Consider the following 20,302-nt stretch of genomic DNA (forward strand, 5'->3'; position numbering starts at 1 on the left):
TGGTAACTGCAAACCACAAGCCTAGTCCTAATTGCCATAGAATCACAGAATTGTCAAGTTGGAAGGGAACCCAAGAGTCAATGTAGTCCAACGTCTTCTAGTGCAGGAATCTCAGCTAAAGCATGGGCATGGGTGCTATAATGAGCATGCTACAGTTCCTATGTATGTAAGTAGCGGATGAATCATGACACCTCTGAATATTTCTTCATTCAGACAGAGGCTTTTTTTCCTTTTTTTACCACCAGCAGCAGCACATTCATTTTGTAACTTCAGACAGCGAAAATGATTAAGTTGAGATTTGTTTTTTATTTGTTCAAACTAGCTATAAGCCACCTTTTAGGGCAACTATCTTCCTAATGAAGCCTTTCATTTAATAGTAAAATACAAAGCAAGAACCAACTGATTACAAAATATCACCTCTCCCTTTCAAAACCATTAAAACCAGCCACGATAAAGAATCGACTCGTACCAGCCTAATAAAACTGGTTTAGAATCAGCTAAAGCTTTACAGACCTCCCAACCAATTAAACCTCTATATGACCACAGCATCTTTACTCAAAGGGCATCTGAAACAAATGGTGAGACTTGCATTCCAAATTAAAGGCTGGCAAAGAAGGAATGAATTCCATAATTGTGAGGCCACCACCAAAAAAGCTTTCTCCCCCATCTCTCTTCTCCCCAGCCTGACTGATCATACAGGCAGGCATACAAGGAGCATCTTTATGACAATAAAGAATCTATCTATCTATCTATCTATCTATCTTGGATGCTGTCAGTGCAAACCATGTAATATCAGTGTCACAATAGCACAATATACTGAGATTGTGTCATATTTATTTTAATTAGCTACATTATAAATCCAGCCAGTTAAAAACAAAGCAGTTAATTGAGTATAATAACTTTTTAATTGGTTGACAGCCCTGGCAGCAATTACTGAATTTGTCAGATTTATGCTGGATATTTACTTTGAAGTGCCACAGGAAAGAACGTTAACCTGTTCAGCAGGCAAAATCTGGCAAATCAAAGTAGACAGGATCGTTCTCAAACCTCACAACCCATCTTGTGAATGCTACAAGCTGTGGATGCAGAATTCACACACCCTCCTTAGGAGCTTTTATTGTTTTATTGTGTGGTTTTTTTGTTTTTTACTGTTAGGTCTTTCACTCGCTTTAGGTGGAACTACAAATCTTATCCAAGAATTGACAGACTAATCCTTGCTTCTTGCTCTGACTAGACTGCAGCGAGCCACATGGCTGTCACACAGTGGTTTGCCAAGGTGATTTGCACGACCTAGCTATATTTACTCACATCTCATGGCCCTTTTTGATCCTGGCTGCTTTGGGGACTTGATAAGCAAGGGCAAAAGGGAATAGTTATCTAAATGAGGGACACTTATATCTAAATGGGTAGAGGGCAAAAGCAGTATGATGCAGAAACTCAAACAAAATGTTCAGATGGTGTCGCCTGGATTCACTTAAAATGTCTTCAGAAGTATGTCTTTCTTGAACATGAAGATAATTCAGATGTTGCTCTTCATGGCTTTAGCTGTTGTAGGACTCAGATATGACTTGGGGAGAAAGAGAGAGAGAACGCACTTCATTATGGACAATATAATTGCAAAGCCTTTATAGGCACTCTTCAGTTGCCTACATCAAGGCAGTCCTTCTTTCTAGGCTTCCCGTTTCTTACCTTACACTTATTTTACAGTTTGCTCACTTGCCTTCTATACCTCCCTTGGACCCATTATATCACCCACTGTCTATCTCTTCCTCCGTGCTTTCCCTTCAAACTGTTGGCTTTTATCAGTAAATTTTTATGTTGCTTACTCTTTTGTATATTTCTGTGACCTTCCTCAACCCTTGTGTTCTAGTGGCATTTTATTTCTCTCTCTCTACAGCTTGCTCCATCAACCTATTCATGCCCTTGCGCTCATGGAGTTCTCTTTTTGTGGAACCTTCTCTTGCCTAGTATTGCAGGGAATCACCATCCCCCAGGGGTTCCACTAAGTCAGGGGTGGGAAACCTCAGGCCCAGGTGTGAACATAGCCTTTACTGTTGGGACTCTCCCAAAGCCACACACACTACCCAGGCCAGACCCCTCATCTGCCCTACTTCGCACCCTCCTTTTTTTGCTTTAGCCTGACTAGATTGTATCCTTGAACTCTTTAATAATACAGTGGTACCTCTGGTTACAAACTTAATTCATTTCGGAGGTCCATTCTTAACCTGAGGTACCACTTTAGCTAATGGGGCCTCCCGCCACACTGCTGCCGCACGATTTCTGTTCTCATCCTAAGGTAAAGTTCTTAACCCGAGGTACTACTTACAAGTTAACAGAGTCTGTAACCAGAAGTGTTTTTAACCCGAGGTGTTTGTAACCTGAGGTACCACTGTACCTCTTGCTTGCCTGGATAGAGGATAGAAAAGGATATGTGAGTATATATAGAAAACAAGCCCAGAAAGTTGCCAAAAAGGGCAAGTTAACTGATTTTAGACTTAAAACATAGTCGTCTTAAGTGAACAATATCCAGAGAGATTGGGTGCCTGTGTTCCTTATGTCAAAATGTGGTCAGCATTAGCCTCCTGCATTTGGGGGGCTTTCCTACTCATTCTTCTGAGTCAGGGCTCATTCTGTTTCCAAAGTCCTGTCCTAATGGCTCCAATGTTCAAAATGTCATCTCACCTGCCTGCCTGTCTTTTCTTCTTCCCCTCCTCTCACGCCTAATTCCCTTCCCTTTTATTTGTGTTTTACATTGTAAGCCTTCCGATAAAGCAGATGTGTGTGCTTCCTTTGGTTGCAGGCACTATATAAATATAATCAATTATTCCTGAGGGACTTCTGGCTGCCATCAATGGAAGTAGGAGATCAGTGCCACACATGACACTAGTAGATGAATCAGCAGGATGGGTCTCACAAGAAGACAGAAGTTTCTAGTGGTGACGCCCTTTCATTTTAAAAAAATTGGGAATCCCTAGACTCAGTTTAGAAAAGTTTTATTTATGTTGTGTATGAATTGTTTCCCGCGGGTGGCGCTGTGGGTAAAACCTCAGCTCCTAGGACTTGCCGATCGCATGGTCGGCGGTTCAAATCCCCGCGGCGGGGTGAGCTCCCGTCGTTCGGTCCCAGCTCCTGCCCACCTAGCAGTTCGAAAGCACCCTTAAGTGCAAGTAGATAAATAGGTACAGCTTTATAGCGGGAAGGTAAACGGCGTTCCGTGTGCTGCTCTGGTGCTGGTTCGCCAGAGTAGCTTCTGAGGAGATTTCACCCCTCCCATACCCAAGAATCTCCTGAGAATCTCCTGAGGTCTCTGCTGACTCTACAGAGAGGAGGAGCAATGTACTGCTCTCTACTTAATTAGTTAAGTGAGTGAATATGTGTGTGAGAGAGAGTCAGTCAGTGTGTCGGAGAGAGAGTGCAAGAGATCGTGTTTATAGATAAGATTGCTGCTAAGAGCAGCTGCAGGCACTCAGAGTATAGCATTGGTTTATGCTCAGAATATTTAGCTCTGTATATAGTTTTGTATTATAGCTGTAGTTATAGAATAAAGGAGGATATTTTACAGAGCTGCTCTCCGAGTGGTTTATACTCTGCAAGACTCTGCAAAACGCTGCTGCGCAACGACTGCATTATTGAGACAGTCAATCCGGTGCTCTCAGCTGCAAGCTGTGAGTCCACAGCACTGTGACCTGTTCCTGTGGGAAAGGAGGTCTCTGGCAGTGCTAGCCAGCTCGCCTAGCCCAGTCGGGCTGTAGTGCATGAGTCCAGTTGGTACACTGGCTCAAGGGCGATGCTGACAGCTTCGTCACGCTGGCCACGTGACCCGGAAGTGTCTGCGGACAGCGCTGGCTCCCGGCCTCTAGAGTGAGATGAGCGCACAACCCTAGAGTCTGTCAAGACTGGCCCGTATGGGCAGGGGTACCTTTACCTTTACCTTTTACTATGAATTGTTTCCCATAAAACACCCTGAAGCGATTGAACAGTAGATTATAGTTAAGAACTGCTCTAGCACTTTCTGTTGTACAAAGTGGTCAACAATTCTTCGCTCGCCTATCCTCACAGGAGTCTTGGAGCAGATATCCCAGGCAAACAATAGGCTGCCCATGTCCCCTTAGTGGGCTTTGTGCTTCAGCAGGGCTATGAAATGAAACTCCTCACATTTCACTCATTATATCATCACATGCTCAGATTGATTAGCTGTATAGGTTATGACAACCCCTCCGTGTGCCTTTCCCACTGAAAACATTGAGCAAAGCAGAACTGTCATTAAAATCCAATCATTAAAATCCTAGCCCCATTTCCTTTGAGTGTTGCATAATTGTGTTTTAATTGCATTTGACTCTATTATACTTTATGTTGCTCTTACACACACACACACACACACACACACACACACACACACCAGCACTCTTTGAGTGCATATATTTGGCTGATATAAGGAGCTATAAACCCACAAGCTCTGGAAACAACCGAATGATCAAGAAGCTGAAAGTAAGCAGGTAAAGACCTGATTGGTCCCTTGAATTTAAATCCATTGGGAGCCCCATGTTAGGCAAGATATGCATGTAATAAATTCTTAAGGGAAAGATTTAAGGTATTTAGAAATAGTTCATACCTAAACTTGGCAAATAATGAAAATATACCACTTAGATAATATATGAGAATGACAGAGTCTACAAAATTCAGTTTTCTGGAGAATAGTTAACTATTTCTGGAGATTTCCATGAATCTACTTACATACATTTTGCCACATTTGAGTGAAATACATCAGACAATGACAGCTGTGTTCTAGGCTCTTACTATTATTGTGCAGCAAATATGATTAAATGAGATCAGGCCTGAATGAAGTAGGTAACGTGTTTAGTTTCTAGGGAGGTAACTACGTTCTCTATCCTATTTATTCCATCCTCTGCTGTTCCTTGAGCCCTTGGGAATGTTTCAGCTGCTTAATGTTGACATAATTCTGTAGCCAAGTGGGCCATTGTGTAGTGTAGTAGACGTACCAGCTTCTGGAAATACTTTCATTCGTATTTGTGCCAACACTTTTCTTTGGCCCAGGCTCTTTGTTCTTACAGAAAATTATCTTGAGGGAGCACATTCTGTCTTAAGTTTTCAAAGGAAGAACAGCAGGTCAAGGAACGTTGTAGTTCCAATGACAATTGACTCATTCTTCTGCCCCTGGTTTAAGCCTTATGTTTGAAACCTTTCCCCTCCCATTGTCTCCCACCCAAAGGCTCAGCAGGGAAACAGATTTGTGATTCAGTATGTGAGTTCAGCTCCTAACACACTTGTCTAACATGCTAAACTCATCCCAATTCAGATTATGCCGTATCCTTTGAATGGCATTACGAGCTCATCTTAACGTATATCGTTTCTGTTAGTTAATGTTCTGGCATCCTCTTTTGTGCATGTAGCATTTGCCATTTGTCTTGGTTTTCATTTATCACTGATGTGACAATAATAGTGGTGGGCAGCAGATTGACAGGGAATATTGAATAATTTGCATCACTGAAAGTTTAATCTTATTGAAGATGAGCAGTTGTAAACATAGGCCAAAAGACTCTCCCTTCCCGGTATGTTATACTAGAATTCCCAAATCTTTATCTCCTGGGGCAAATAAATAAATCTACAGCATAGAAAAGAACAGATGCAACAAAAACAATTTGCTCTTCCAGGTATGTCACATTTTTGACAAATACATGAAGCTTTTAATTAAATATAGTACTAAATGGTGCTAAATATAGAAGCAGAAAAAACTTTTTTCCCTACCAAATTATGTAATGAAATAAAGATAATACCTTGCCCTTACTTAGTGGGGAAAGCCCATAATACAATTTTCAAGCTGTAATAAAGTCTGTTATAGATACAGATATTACATATGCTTTATGGCATTCATTTTACAATGTTGCTTTGGAAGGGTTCTAAATCTCTTGACTAATTATTCTGCAGCTCTAACCAATTAACTATATTATGTGTAGGTCATATCATATTGCGTGTTGTGGAAATTCATTGCTTTGGATGTGTTGTACCTTGTGATGTGCTGTATACCATGAGCTCATAAGGAATTTTAAATGAGACTCATACGCAAGTTATATTTTCCTTGAAGTAAACATAGTGTCCCATCATAGCTGGGAGTGAATTGTAGATGGACCTTGTTTATCTGTTGTTGATCCCTTGTTTCTCTGTTGTTGATCCCATAATAAACATGCAGGGGGGTCAGTTCAAAACTAATGAGGATGGGAAAATCAAAGAATGGGAATTTAAAATTCACTTTGTTCTTTTACGCCTGAAATTTTCAATTCCTTGAGGACCATTCTTTCCTTGCAAAAAGTCATTCAGCTTACATTGCGCAAGACTTCAACAGAATTCTTACAATATGACTGCATTAAGTATCAGACCCATGAGCCTCATGAGGTCCATAGTGTCCTTTGCTTGCCAACCAAAACAATTTTACGAAGGTTAAGAACAAAAAATAAAGAAGTAGAACTTCATCTCCACTTTTGATCTCATTCTGCTTTTTCAAAACTTGGATTTCCTGTTTCTGTTAGAACCAAACAAGACAGCCAGAGAAGGCAACCAATTTATTGTTGTTTATTTATTCCATTGATCTAGGTAGCAGATCCTTGTTTTTCCTTTTAAGTGGATACAGAGAACAACTATTTATTCTAAAGTTAATTACGTCCCTCACCAAAAGGAAGCTGAGCCAAGGAAAACTACATTTGGTAGTCTGATTGTGAGGGTGGGGCAGACGCTTGGAATTTAAATTAGCAATACGGGCATGAACAGCAACGGTCGGCCAGCATGCCTGAGAAGCCATTCATTGCCTACTGTCTGCTAATGGAACTCACAGCAGTAACAATGGGATAAGGGGGATTACACAGAGGCCCTTGACTTAGAGGTGAAAGAGAATGTTGCAACAAAAGATTGGGCACTGACTTTTGAGCCAGGACCAAGATGGCTCAACAGCGTGGCAGAGGCATTCTCTATTAATAAAAAAATCTGGCAGGACATCTAATATGTACGTTTGCTATGGTCCTGAAACTCAGAGCATGAAAGCCTGTAGTTCAGGTGTTTTTTGGTGTTGTGTTTGTTTGCTTGCCTGGCTGGCTGCAACAAGTCAAAATTTCTTCCAGGCAACCAGGCAAAGACGGTTTTATCAATAGGAAAAGTCTTTTCTTCTTTGGCAGCCTGAATGCAGAATATGACAGAAGATAGGCAAGCTAGTAAAAATGTTGATGGATTTATTTGTAAGGTGGACATAGTGTTTTTATAACAATGAAATTTTGTGGTGGTGCCTTAATCCTACCATACTGGAGAGTGAACCAGGATCCTCTGAAACACATGAGGGCAACAAAGACTCAATCGTTCCTCAGATTGTTTATTCCTGTAGTCCAGTGTTCTTCACGAAATTATCTGGTGTGGATTTATAGATTATAGTCCAGCCTGCTCCATCTTTTCAATGAGTCTACCTACTGCAATTCCAAACAAGTTTTTACTAATTAAAATTAGTTTAATCTCATATGAACTACTTGTGCTTTGTACCTGTGGTTGTTTGGTGTTGCCTGGTTTTAGCCAGTTGAAATAAAATACCGTTAAAATTGCAGCTTTGAACAGGGCAGTGACTTAAAGTTCTCAAATACAATGTTCAGCCTGACTAGTGTGTTAGCCGGTATCCCCCCTAGCACTATTACTTTTATTTTTAATTAGCGGTGTGGTTTGGAGGTTACATATGTGTGATTATTGTTGTGTTCTACATGCACAGAATACCTCTCACAGTTTGGTGGTGTGTCACTATGAAATGACGCCAGACCAACTGTTCTAAGTTGCAGGGCTTATATAACACATTTCACATTATTCACACTTATTATTCTGGCAGATGGCTTCATTTTTAACATCCTCAGTTTGTTTTTACTTGTTAATGTTAACCCAAGCATGTAACTAGAGAGCAGACAGCTGTCTATAATATGTATAGGTAGCTTTCCATATGTAATAAGAATTGGAGAGAGAATATGGCCAATCTTCAAAAGACAATCAGATGGTTAATCAGCCAAAATAAATATGGTTAGTGGATTTAATGAGGCCTAAGTAGCTTTGCCATAGCAAAAGAAACTTCAGGGATTTTAGAGGCAGCAGTGGAAGGACCATCCATAGACTGATGGATACAGCCATCTCCCCAAATGTCACCTTGATCGTGGAGGAGACTTTTATTATCTAGAGCTATATTGCTGCTTGAAGGGGGGAGAATCATTGATGGAATATGTTGATGTGTGTGTGCTTATGTACAAGCACATACAGAAAGGCAAAATTTGACTTTGTGGTGGTTTCTAAGGGAAGATGGAGAAGACAGTTCTACCACCATCAATCATCAAAAGGGGACCATATGCCTGTGTTAAATCTCAGAAGCAATGTCAGGCATAAATTAAAGGCAAGAACCTTAAGATGGTTGCAAACACACTTTGTTAGATCTGTATCTAAATCATCTCTCTCTCCCCCACCCCCCCACCCCTTTGAAGCATTTTGTTCTTTTATCTTCAAATAAGCTGATAAAAGGAGAATGGGAAAAGTGTAGCTGCTTGGGTCTTATGGATTAGGTATAACAAATGACCCTTTCTTTGCACAAGAAGTTTTATTTGCATATTTTGTTTCTATTCTAAGTCTCTCCCCCCCCCCCTTATTTTAGTTTAACTAATAGCAAAATCTAAACTACGTCAACTCAGACATAAGGCTTATTGAATTTAATGGGGCTTACTCCCAGGTAAGTGGGGTTAAGGATTGCAGCCTAAGTGGGCAGGTCATGTTACAAATGCATTTATTTTTAGTCGGATTATGCCCCCACATAACATTCTCCAGATAGTTAAAACTCTGATCTACAGCAGGGCTATAATGTAATATATCTTATCTGTTTCTTTCTGGTACGACTGTGAGAGTATCCATCACCCACTGTAGGCTCCACGTTTTCCAATTGTGAAAGAATTCCCTGACAGCCTACATAAAATTAAGCTCTCCTCCTAACTTGTCTCAGCTCCTGATAAATCTTGAGTCTTGTTCTAAATCACTTCCTAATTTTAATGAGCTTATCTATCAGGCTTTGCCAGCTTTTCACTCTCCAAGATTGCCAAGCTGATAAAGACTAAAATTGTTTATTATTACACATTATTCTCGAGAAGCAAAACTTTCTTTTCCCATGGGTTGTTGGGAGAAACGATTGATTTCCTGCCGCAGTGTGAAAAGTTTGACCTTTATAATGTGGGCAGTGATTACAAGCCCAATAAATGACATCATTCTATTTAAACCTTTAGGGCAAAGAGCAAAACTGATCAGCTGTTCCCATTTATGCATCTGCTGATTTCTGGAACATGCAAGCTAACAGAGACATATAAAATTGTATGGAAACAAATTTCATTTTTTGACATTTCTTCTTCTTCCTGAGTGTATTATGTCTACTTACATTATTCAATGTTTTGCTACAGTAAAACTTGGCATTCATTATATCTTCCATGAAGTATTAAGAAGGAATAACTGGCATTTAGTGATTCAGGAGAATTCAGACTTATATTTAGAGACCAAAGTGCTTTCAGCACTTTTCCCGTTTCAGCATTATAGTACCACATTTACAACACTTGTAAGAATTTTTATAACTGATTTTTGGGGCCCTAAATAGACCCTCAGGGCAGCCAAACCAGCCTCCCCCCCCCCGCCCAAATTCTTATTTTCTAATGTGATTGTTCTCAACATCTGCAGCCAGATAACTTCAATTGTCCAATAACCTCTGCCGATCAGAGGAGGAGGAAGTAATGGACGGAGGCTGCAGCTGCAGCTTGGAGGAAGGATGGGGAAAATCCCATACAGTGGTGCCCCGCAAGACGAATGCCTCGCAAGACGAAAAACTCGCTAGACGAAAGGGTTTTCTGTCTTTTGAGGTGCTTCGCAAGACGAATTTCCCTATGGGCTTGCTTCGCAAGATGAAACGTCGGGCGAGTTCTTGCGAGTTTTTTCCCTTTCCCCCCCTTTTTCTAAGCCGCTAATAGCCGCTAAACCGCTAATAGCGCTAATCCGCTAAGCCACTAATAGCCGTGCTTCGCAAGACGAAGAAACCGCAAGACGAAGAGACTCGCGGAACGAATTAATTTCGTCTTGCGAAGCACCACTGTAATTGATTGTAAAGAAGCTTCAGCTAGCACAGGCAACAGCTTTTTAAAGGGACACCAACCCTCTCAATCAATGAGAGCCCCACATTGCAGGTGGGGAGGTAGGGGATGAGTCTTCCAGAGACGCACATCTTCCTGCTTGGAGGCCTAAGTGGACATGTGTTGTCCGAAAGGATGGAGATGGGGATGAATTGAAAGTACTAGCTATCTTGCTGATAAAATTGCCCCAGAACCAGTGAGCAACATTTTCCGTGTTAGGGGAAAGTGTGCTAACTAGCGGAATATATTTGTATGCTCCTTTGAGTTGCTTTTCATAGAGCAAAAGGGGTGGGGAAGGTGTCTAATAGTTTCCACAAATAGCAAGTTCCATACTAGATAGGCAAGGTGACTGGGGAAGGAGTTCTGAATCCAAATGAATACAACAATTGAAAAACTCATAGGGTACCATTCCTGTGTAGTGAAATAAACATTTAGTGCAGCCAGAATTAACAGAAAGTAGCTGAAACTTCCTGTGCAGCCTACGAATGTCCAACTGCTGTTTTATTGAGATGTTGTTCAAGAATCTCTTATAGTTCTGTATTTCAAGCAGAGCTCTGTGTTCCAGTGGCACCAGGGCAGTGACTTAGCAATTACTCTTTCTCTCCAGGCTTGTCCATATGGAAATTTAATGTAGATTTAGTGCTACTCATGCATGCAAGTTTTTAGTAGCATCCTCATCAAAACACCAGCCTGTACTCTCTCTCCCCCACCCCCAATTTAATATGGATTTTTCCATTAGACAGATAATCCGATAAGCAAAAATAACTTGTTTATCATCCAGAGTCATTGTTAAATGTGGATTCCCCTTAGCGCTTTTTGGAGGTGGGGTGGGCCGTTTGTCATGTGCTTGGCAGCATTTCATTGGTTCTCTGTCACTACAGCCCTGCTTCCATTTGCTGCTTACCTGAGGACAACAAAGCCATTTTGTTTCACTTTCTCACTTGAGAGAAGAACATGCCCTCCAATATATTAATGGGAAATCTGCTTAGCACACTGACCTGTACACAAATTAAGAAATTTAAACCCAATTGTTTGAGAGAGAACAGTTAACCAGCCCCTAGTTAATTCTGTTTACAGATGTACATTTTAACTGAGTTTGCAAATTAAGAGTTTATCTAGTCCTGGTTGTTTGCACACAAAACTTTTCTGCTCCTTTTGAAATTTCACTCATTTATTTTATTTATTTCATTCAATCCCACCCTTCCTCTCGAAGGAGCCTAGTGTAGCAAACACACAAGCAACGAAACAATTAAAACATGATAAAAACAATTCCAGTATAGATGCAGATGGGGAAATGTGTCTCTACCTTTTCCCCATCTCATAGGGACAATTTCAGCCAGTAACTCATCTGGCATCTAATCAAAATTTGCGCAAGTCAGTTCACCATCATGAAACCTGAACTTGTTCTCTGGCGGTAGCTGAGGCAGACCCTTTCTCGGTATTTGAATCCAAATCATGGATTTAAGCAGTGCCTACCATGATCTGTATGCTGAACGAACATCCCGGTTGCAGCATCTTGCCAATATCAAAACTGTCACCAGAAGAAGAAAAGGATACAATTTTCTTTTCCGTTTCTGGCAGGTTGTGTAACATCAATAATCTCCGCTGGGTATTATGCTCTCCATAAGAGGCTTTTGTGATTGATTAAACACCTTAGCTTTGTTTTGGTGTTTAATCAATTGCAACAGCCGTTTAAAGCTTGGTGTATTACAAAGGAGAAGAGATTATCACTGAATTATTCCAGGGTGGAGTTGTCTCTAATATTTGTGTTTTCTTTATTCTAATCATAGCTAAGGCTGCTAACAGCTTCCTCACTGCTGTTAGCTTCTGTTATCTCCAGAGAAAGCTTAGCAAGGACAACCACTTATTAATACTCTGAACTTGCATAAACATTAAGGATGGTCTCGTGGTTAGAACATCAGTAGAGACACCCTTCACCTAAATCCTTGTTCTGTTTTAGACTTCCTGAGTGTTGCGCAAAGATTAGTCTCTCCCTTCCATGTTTTCACTGCTGAGTGAGGGGAAGGACTGCTGCAGATTTGTCAACTTGCAACCCAACAACCAAATACTAAGCAAATTGTTGAAATTAATATTGCACCATCAGTATGTTTTCAGTGCGTGTATGCTCACAAATAAATGAGAGTTCACAGTGAGGGGATGTTAGGTATAGAGATCCCCATTAGAGGTAACCAGGGATAGATGGTGAACATTAGGACCTGCAGGGAACCAATGGCGCCAAAGCCAATGACGAGGAGAGCCATCCCTGATTGGTTTGTAAACAAGAAAGCAGACAAGTGGAGACATGCTGGGGTTGAGGAGCCATGGCCCATTTCTGCTAATGCACCAGCCTCCAATGAAGGTACCTTTCCATCCCTAAATTTAGCAAATCTGCAAAGCTTTGGGAATTTTCAGAGGCTTGCGTGCTTACTTAGTTTTATCAAGCAGTTGAAATGGTCTAAACTGTTAATTCACACGTTTAGAGCTGTGTGTGAGTTTCTGCAGCATCCATGGCTTAACAGAGACTCCTTTGTGTCAGAACCACCAAACTTCCATTTAGAAAGGGCTATCCATATGTCTGAGGTATTTCGTGTCATTGCTTTGAGTCCGGAGCTGGGTAGAGGAAAAACAAGTGGAAAGGGGAGGAAGAAGATGGAGGATCCATGTTCCTTCATCTTGCCCCAACTCCTTGGAGATAAGCCGGTTAAAGTTGTTTAGCAAGATACATACCTTGAAAAACAAGGCCTCTTGCAAAATTGCTGCATTCCACGCTTCTCTTAAAAGCTAACTGGTCTTTTGTGACCCTTTTACGAAAAGTTTAACAAGACTTACAGTTTTTTGGTGTGAATTCTGAAATGGGTATCAGTGGCGGAGTAACTGGATTTTGTACCTCCACTGAGATCAGTGTAACGCTTCCAAAAGAAGGTCCTGGCGGCTCTAACCATTTTAAAGGCATTTGCTTTCCTGCGCTAACAGTCTTTCCTCCCCTTTTCTTGACGTTACCAAATGCATTTTTATTTTTGTTTTATTTTGTCTTTCAGGTATAACCCGACTTTAGTGTTTTGCAGCTATACCCTGAGCCAGCGGTTAGGAACTGAACCCTTCCCACCCACCACCCACTCCATGTATCTATTTTATTTTTATTTATATATTTTGTCTGATAGTTCCACAAGCACTAATGCACAATTCAAATGCAGGCAATATTTTGATCACCAAATTGTTTAGCACTTTATGCAGGAAAAACCGGTAGGCCACGGTCATGAAACTTCGAGAGGATGGCTGCTGGCTTCCTGTGGCAGAGCTGGTTGTTGTTCCCCCCAAAAAACCCTTCCCTCTTTCGCTCTAACCATTTTGTCTGTCTATCTTGTCTTGTATTCAGTTTTCAAAGCAATTCCATGAGGGGTCTCCTTCCTTCCTTTTTTGTTTTTCTTTTCTTTTAGTGCCTAAAAGGGAACAATATATTTTTTTGAAGTCAAACAAATATGCACACAAAATTTATAGGGTTTGAAATAAAATAAAAAGTCCGCAACTTTTCGAATGTCAGACTCAGAACCATTATAACAACTGTTCCTCTCCTACTTTGGTTTATAGAAAAGGTCCATAAATGTATCCCTAAATACCCTGTAAGGTATTGTCCCATGTTCTGTATGAAGGATCTAGTCTTGGGCGGGGGGGGGGGGGGGGACAAGTGACCTTTTATCTTGAAAACAGGGAACTTTGTTTTCACTATCCAAAGATGAAGAGAACACAGAATGTAAACATGAAAATGTATTGCTTCCCTTTGAAAGTTAATCCTATTCCACATTTTCATTAATGTTGGCTCATCTTCTTAATTTTTGTTTGGTTGGTTGGTTTGCAAATTATTATTTTTTTGCATGAATATGCAGAATAGCAATAATGTTTGGGTTGGTATTTTTTGGTGTGCAAGACTCTTCTCTTTCAGATCCAGTAATAAAGTGTTTTTAAGTTCATTGATATTTTTTTTTTTAAAGATACAGTATTTTTCAATTCTTAAACAACAACAAAACTCTGTGTCAGTGAATTGTTGTATGATTTTCAAGCCATCAGTAAGTGACAACCACTGGGGGAATGTTAATATCCTGTAAGAATTTCATTGTCTGCTGTTGCTAGGTCACCCCGGGACAGTAGCAGAAGCAGTGAGAAGCTGGAGTTGGAATTATCAAATCTCACGGCGGATGTCCTGGAATTACTGCTGGAGTTTGTTTATACAGGTTCCTTAGTAATAGATTCCGTCAATGCCAAAACTCTTCTGGAAGCTGCCAGCAAGTTCCAATTTCATACATTCTGCAAAGTCTGTGTGTCATTTCTAGGTAAGAATTCATGCTGTTTCTCTCTCTCTCTGTCTTGATTCCGAACCTCAGAATTTTCCACCATGTGCAACTCTTCTATAAAATTTGTGGTTAAATGTCATTTACAATAGGACAGACCACTATTTGTTTGTGGCTGTACTTCAGGTGCAGTGTGGTCTTGTTAAAATCACGGCACCTTAAGTACAGCTACCATCCAGTCATGGTGTGCTGCATTGCAAATAGTATTGCTTACTTGAGTGAATTGTGGACTTTTTACCAAGGCTGGGTGCACGCCTTGAGGCTGCAGAAGTACATTAAAAGCACTGGATGTGCTATTGGGCATCCTCCACAAGAATCTCAACTCGCATATAAAAGAAAATACAAGCGTCTGGTCCTTGCTAATATGCTAGGAAGTTTATGGGCTGTGTCCAATATAATCGCTGTATGCAGAATAAATTCCTGAATAAGATGTCCACTGATTAGGTATGGGGTTTCAGAGTCCTGCATATATGTCCTTCGCCCTTAATTTCCAGAAACATAAAGAAATTAAAGAGTAAATTATGTTTACTTCACGTAATATATACAGGTCACAGGGTGCTTCTTTGTGCATTGAGTATTATTATTATTATTATTATTATTATTATTATTATTATTATTATTGAGTTGTTCTTTTGTCCCTGGGATGTGAGAGGTTCATATCTCCATCATAAAAAAAATACCCTTCCCACTTAGGGGAAAAAAATACTCCTCCCACTTATATGCAGGGAGGAGAGCTAATTAACTAGCTCAAGGTTAGTTTCCAGAACCAGTAGGGTAGATTGCCCCACAAACCAGAGCAGCTTCTAAGATGCTAGAACTGTCCTTCAGAATGGCTTCAGCTAGAGCAGAATTGTTGCAAGGAATAACAGGTTTGGATGAGTGAACTCCCCCCACCTCAGTTCAGAATTGGTAAAAGGTAAAGGGACCCCTGACCGTTAAGTCCAGTCATGGACGACTCTGGGGTTGTGGCGCTCATCTCGCTTTACTGGCCGAGGGAGCCAGTGTTTGTCTGCAGACAGCTTCCGGGTCATGTGGCCAGCATGACTAAGCCGCTTCTGGTGAACCAGAGCAGCGCATGGAAACAACGTTTACCTTCCCGCCAGAGCGGTACCTATTTACCGTATTTTTCGCTCTATAACACGCACCTGACCATAACACACACATCGTTTTTAGAGGAGGAAAACAAGGGAAAAAACATTCTGAATGAAACAGTGGATGTATCATTTTTGGGCTTCATGCTGTGGCCACAGACATGTGATCTGATGGTGAATTTGGGGTGACCCAATGCAAAAATCCTGAGAATTCCTGTGGATCCATGCTTTGTAACCACGTTTTTGCACCATTGCAGCCCCAGGCAACAGTGGGTGCATGATTTTTTTGGTGCAGGCTGTAGCCATGGACATGCTATGTGATCTGATGGTGAATTTGGGGTGACCCAATGCAAAGATCCTGAGAATCCCTGTGGATCCATGCTTTGTAACCACGTTTTTGCACCATTGCAGCCCCAGGCAACAGTGGGTGTGTGATTTTTTTGGTGCAGGCTGTAGCCATGGACATGCTATGTGATCTGATGGTGAATTTGGGGTGACCCAATGCAAAGATCCTGAGAATCCCTGTGGATCCATGCTTTGTAACCACGTTTTTGTACCATTGCAGCCCCAGGCAACAGTGGGTGCGTGATTTTTTTGGTGCAGGCTGTAGCCATGGACATGCTATGTGATCTGATGGTGAATTTGGGGTGACCCAATGCAAAAATCCTGAGGATCCATGTGGATCCGTGCTTTGTAACCACGTTTTTGCACCATTGTGGCCCCAGGCCACAGTGGGTGCGTGATTTTTTTGGTGCAGGCTGTAGCCATGGACATGCTATGTTATCTGATGGTGAATTTGGGGTGACCCAGTGCAAAGATCCTGTGGATCCATGCTTTGTAACCACGTTTTTGCACCATTGCAGCCCCAGGCAACAGTGGGTGCGTGATTTTTTTGGTACAGACTGTAGCCATGGACATGTAATGTGATCTGATGGTGAATTTGGGGTGACCCAATGCAAAAATCCTGAGGATCCATGTGGATCCGTGCTTTGTCACCACATTTTAAATGGGGAGGGAAGGAAAAACACAGAAGGGACAAGAAGCACAAGAGGGGTGTGCGGAGAAGCAGCTGGCTAAGAATGCAGGAGAGGAGTTTAACGGGGTGGGGGGGGAGGAAAGGAAGGCAAAAGTCCCCACCCCCACCCCAAGCCAGCCCTCTCTCTATCACCTGCATGTTTATCGGCTGCCTGCGAGTCCCTAGAGCACGGAGAGGAGGAGGTGGTGGGCTGGAGCCTGCACGCAGTGTGACTAGGAAAGAATTAGAAGGAAGGACTCGATCCTTTCCTTAACCCTCTGCTTGCCAGGAGGGCAGGGGATTCCCTGCTCCTTGTTGAGTTTGAGCAAACGCAGCAACAGAAGCGGGTGGGCAGTAAGACCCTGAGGCAGAATGCAGGAAAGCAGCAGCTTCCGCCTTCCCTCCGCCCGACCGACCGATCTTATTTTTGCCTGATTTTTGCCCCTGCGCTCCGGCGAGTCAGCTCCAGGGACCACACATTCGCTCAATAACACGCACAGACATTTCCCCTTACTTTTTAGGAGAAAAAAATCTGCGTGTTATAGAGCGAAATTTATGGTATCTACTTGCACTTTGACGTGCTTTTGAACTGCTAGGTGAGCAGGAACAGGGACTGAGGAACGGGAGCTCACCCCATTGCAGGGATTCGAACCGCCAACCTTCTGATCGGCAAGCCCTAGGCTCTGTGGTTTAGACGGCAGCACCACCCACGTCCCGTTCAAAATTGGACTTGGTGCTAGTTCTGAAATGTGGGCTCACTCACGCTGCGGATGACATCATTTGAAACAAAATGAGGTCTAAAGGCCCCCCTCAACTACATCATAAGCGCACAGACATAACTTCCCCCACAGGTTGCTGCTACCCCCCTTCTTACTTGGTATCAGTGGTACCAGCCATGCAGACTATTTGAAGGCCTCTCTTCAAGGTCCTGAGAAATGTAATTTCTTCAGAGTTCTGGAATTGGGTTAACCTACAAGTGGGTGTTTCCTAGGAACTGCACACCCCAGGGCTCCTTGCTGCATCCCAGTTTCAAGGCCCCCAATTTTCCTTAGTACCACAGCCAACCATTATGGGACAAGTTTATGTTATGATCCAAGCCATCATGAACTTTGGTGGCATCACTAATTACACATTAAATGTGAACCTCTCATATCTCCTGTGGTGGGAGATGCTCAAACTGTCCTTGCATCATGCTCTGGCACATTATACCTTGAAGGATAATCCAAACGTTCAATTTCTGATGTGAGCATAGAAGATTGAGGGCCTTGCGTTTCCTGTTTCCCTCACATCTGTTTTGTCCAAATTGCATGCATCTATTCCAAAACTGGATATTAGATGGCATTTGCTGTGCTGGTGCAGATTTCCTTTAATAGCTGCCCTCCAGTGTGTTTTAAATTAATAGATTTTATGGCTTTCATAATGATCCACAGACATATCCATGCACATTATCTCTAAAGATTCAGCTACTATAACAAAATACATTTATTTCCACTAATTCAATGTGAGATTTTCCTTTTCCAATACTTAATATGTGAATTCAGTGAACCGTGTTATGGTTATGCAATTGGGAGAGTTGGCTGTAAGTTTCATTATATATGGGGAACTAGAGGTTTATATTCTCATTTAGAGAATTCATAAAATATAATTGCTTATTTTTATTTATAGCTCTTACTGGATTAAGCTTCAGAGATAGTGGAGTTTTCAGTTGGCCTCATTTTTCATTTTTGCATTGGGCTAGCCAAGAATCTTATAATGCAAAAAGACAAGCAAACCACTATTTCTAAAGTTCTTCTAAGAGCCACCTGTGGAAGATCTCGTTTGTTCTTCTTAGTATGTCATAGAGGCAAATTGGCCTAGAGATTGATTGGTTTGGTGTTTTGTTTTTGTTTTGCATTTTGTACATTTTAAGGGGGGAATAAGAACCATGATTTCCCAGATAATGAACTTTCCCATGAAAACTTTGACTATAAATCGAGTGAAAACCCTGAAGTGGAGGGCTGGGGTGGGGGGAGGGAAGAAATAACATAATCTGGAGGGTGGGCATTTTAAGTGTTCCTCACATTGGTTTTAATTAAGTGTATGAGATTTTGTTTACCTTTCATTTTGTTTTGTTTTTGTAAAGAGTTGCCTGCGGCAAGAAAAAAGTTGAATAACTTAAATAATAATACTAACTAGTGCAGACAGCTTCAAGAAACAATAAGCATGCCACCTTTATTCTTGACTATGGTGACCAGTGGGGGCAAGGAGCTTCAGAAGTTGGTACAGGGGGGGTACCTCAATTTTCGAACGTAATCCGTTCCAGAAGACTGTTCGACTTCTGAAACGTTTGAAAGCCAAGGAGCAAAGGGTGGTCTGCAGAAAACTTGGGGGGAAAATAACACGTACACGTAGCGGAAGCCATTCAACTTCCGAGGTGTGTTCAAAAACAGAAGCATTTACTTCTGGGTTTTCAGCATTCAAAAACCGAAACATTTGGCTTCCGGGACTTTCGAAAACCGAGGTACCACTGTATTGCTGACTGTGGGCCCCTAGAGATAAAATACTTATTGTCTTTTAACCATCTTAACATCATTACTTCCTCCACAAATTCTTCCTATCTTCTTCTACCATGTTTTAAGTGTTATATTGGCACTGCTGTTAGCACTAACAAGAACCCTTCTTATTATCTTCCTAGTTAAGATGATGTTTCCAAACTTTTCCCCTTAATTACTTTTGATTAACCACAGTTGACATTTACGTAAAGTTTAACCAGGGGTTAAATGAGGGAGGGAAAAAGCAGTAGGAGGAGAAGGATTATACTGCTCTACATGCAATCTGTTAAGAGATTGGTAGTATTATAACTCTACTGGCTCTTTAAATCGTAGAAAGAGGTCAAGAGAATTAAATCTAATTTATTTAAGAGTCATTTAAGATTCATTTCCGTGATACTACAAAAAAAAACACCCACCCAACACCTTAGCAACCCCGACGACTAGTAAGTTACATATTTTATCATTATTTCTGAAATTTCACTTGGAGACCTATTAAGCATTCTAACATAAAACAGTGCCTTGCAAACAGAATATATTGTGCTGCTGTGAGAGCGGAGAACAAGCTGTTTATGAGCAAGTGGATAATCATTTCTGCATGCTATTTATTGTTAGTGTGACGGACGTATCTTCCTTTTCATTTTGAGGTGTCCTGCCTTGAATCTGTGGGAATGTTCTGGGGTGCAGGAGAGGATATATTGACTAATTATATCCTTATCCAACTTGTACTAACAAGTTCCCAAAATATCAGCAGAGTTTATAGACATTCCCCTTTAAGTTCGCAACGGTAACGCTTGCACAGGTTCGCTAGAACCTCTATAATAATTACTCTGGTAATTTCCCCTTTGTTCCCTCTTAAAATACAAGACACGACACAGTCTTTATAAAAGTATAAAAGAGTTTACTCACGTTCTGTTCACAATATGATCCCAGAAGGTAGGCAGGCTTAAAAAGGTTACATGCAGTTAGAATCTATCTTGTAGCAAGATATTACTGTCCTCTCTTGGCTGGGAGCCAAGAGGGCATGTTGCTCCTTCAGAAGATGAAGATGGCAGAGAGGCAAGAGGCAAGAGGCAAGAGAGAGAGTGGCTGCCTGCCCTGTGCTTTTATCATTACCTGCACAGGTGAGGCCACACCC

The 20,302-nt window shown here is 41.4% G+C and overlaps 1 protein-coding gene across 1 annotated transcript in view; it reads left to right on the forward strand.

Annotated features, from left to right (window-relative positions):
- KLHL29 (kelch like family member 29) overlaps nucleotides 1–20,302 on the forward strand; it is a 445,478-nt gene that overhangs the window by 349,194 nt on the left and 75,982 nt on the right. Inside the window, exon 7 of the mRNA XM_081856969.1 lies at nucleotides 14,313–14,512. Within this exon, the coding sequence (XP_081713095.1) occupies nucleotides 14,313–14,512 (200 nt within the window). The remainder of the gene's footprint in view (nucleotides 1–14,312; nucleotides 14,513–20,302) is intronic.

The sequence above is a fragment of the Podarcis erhardii genome (assembly GCF_964252035.2).
Source record: "Podarcis erhardii genome assembly, chromosome: 3".
Lineage (NCBI taxonomy): Eukaryota > Metazoa > Chordata > Lepidosauria > Squamata > Lacertidae > Podarcis > Podarcis erhardii.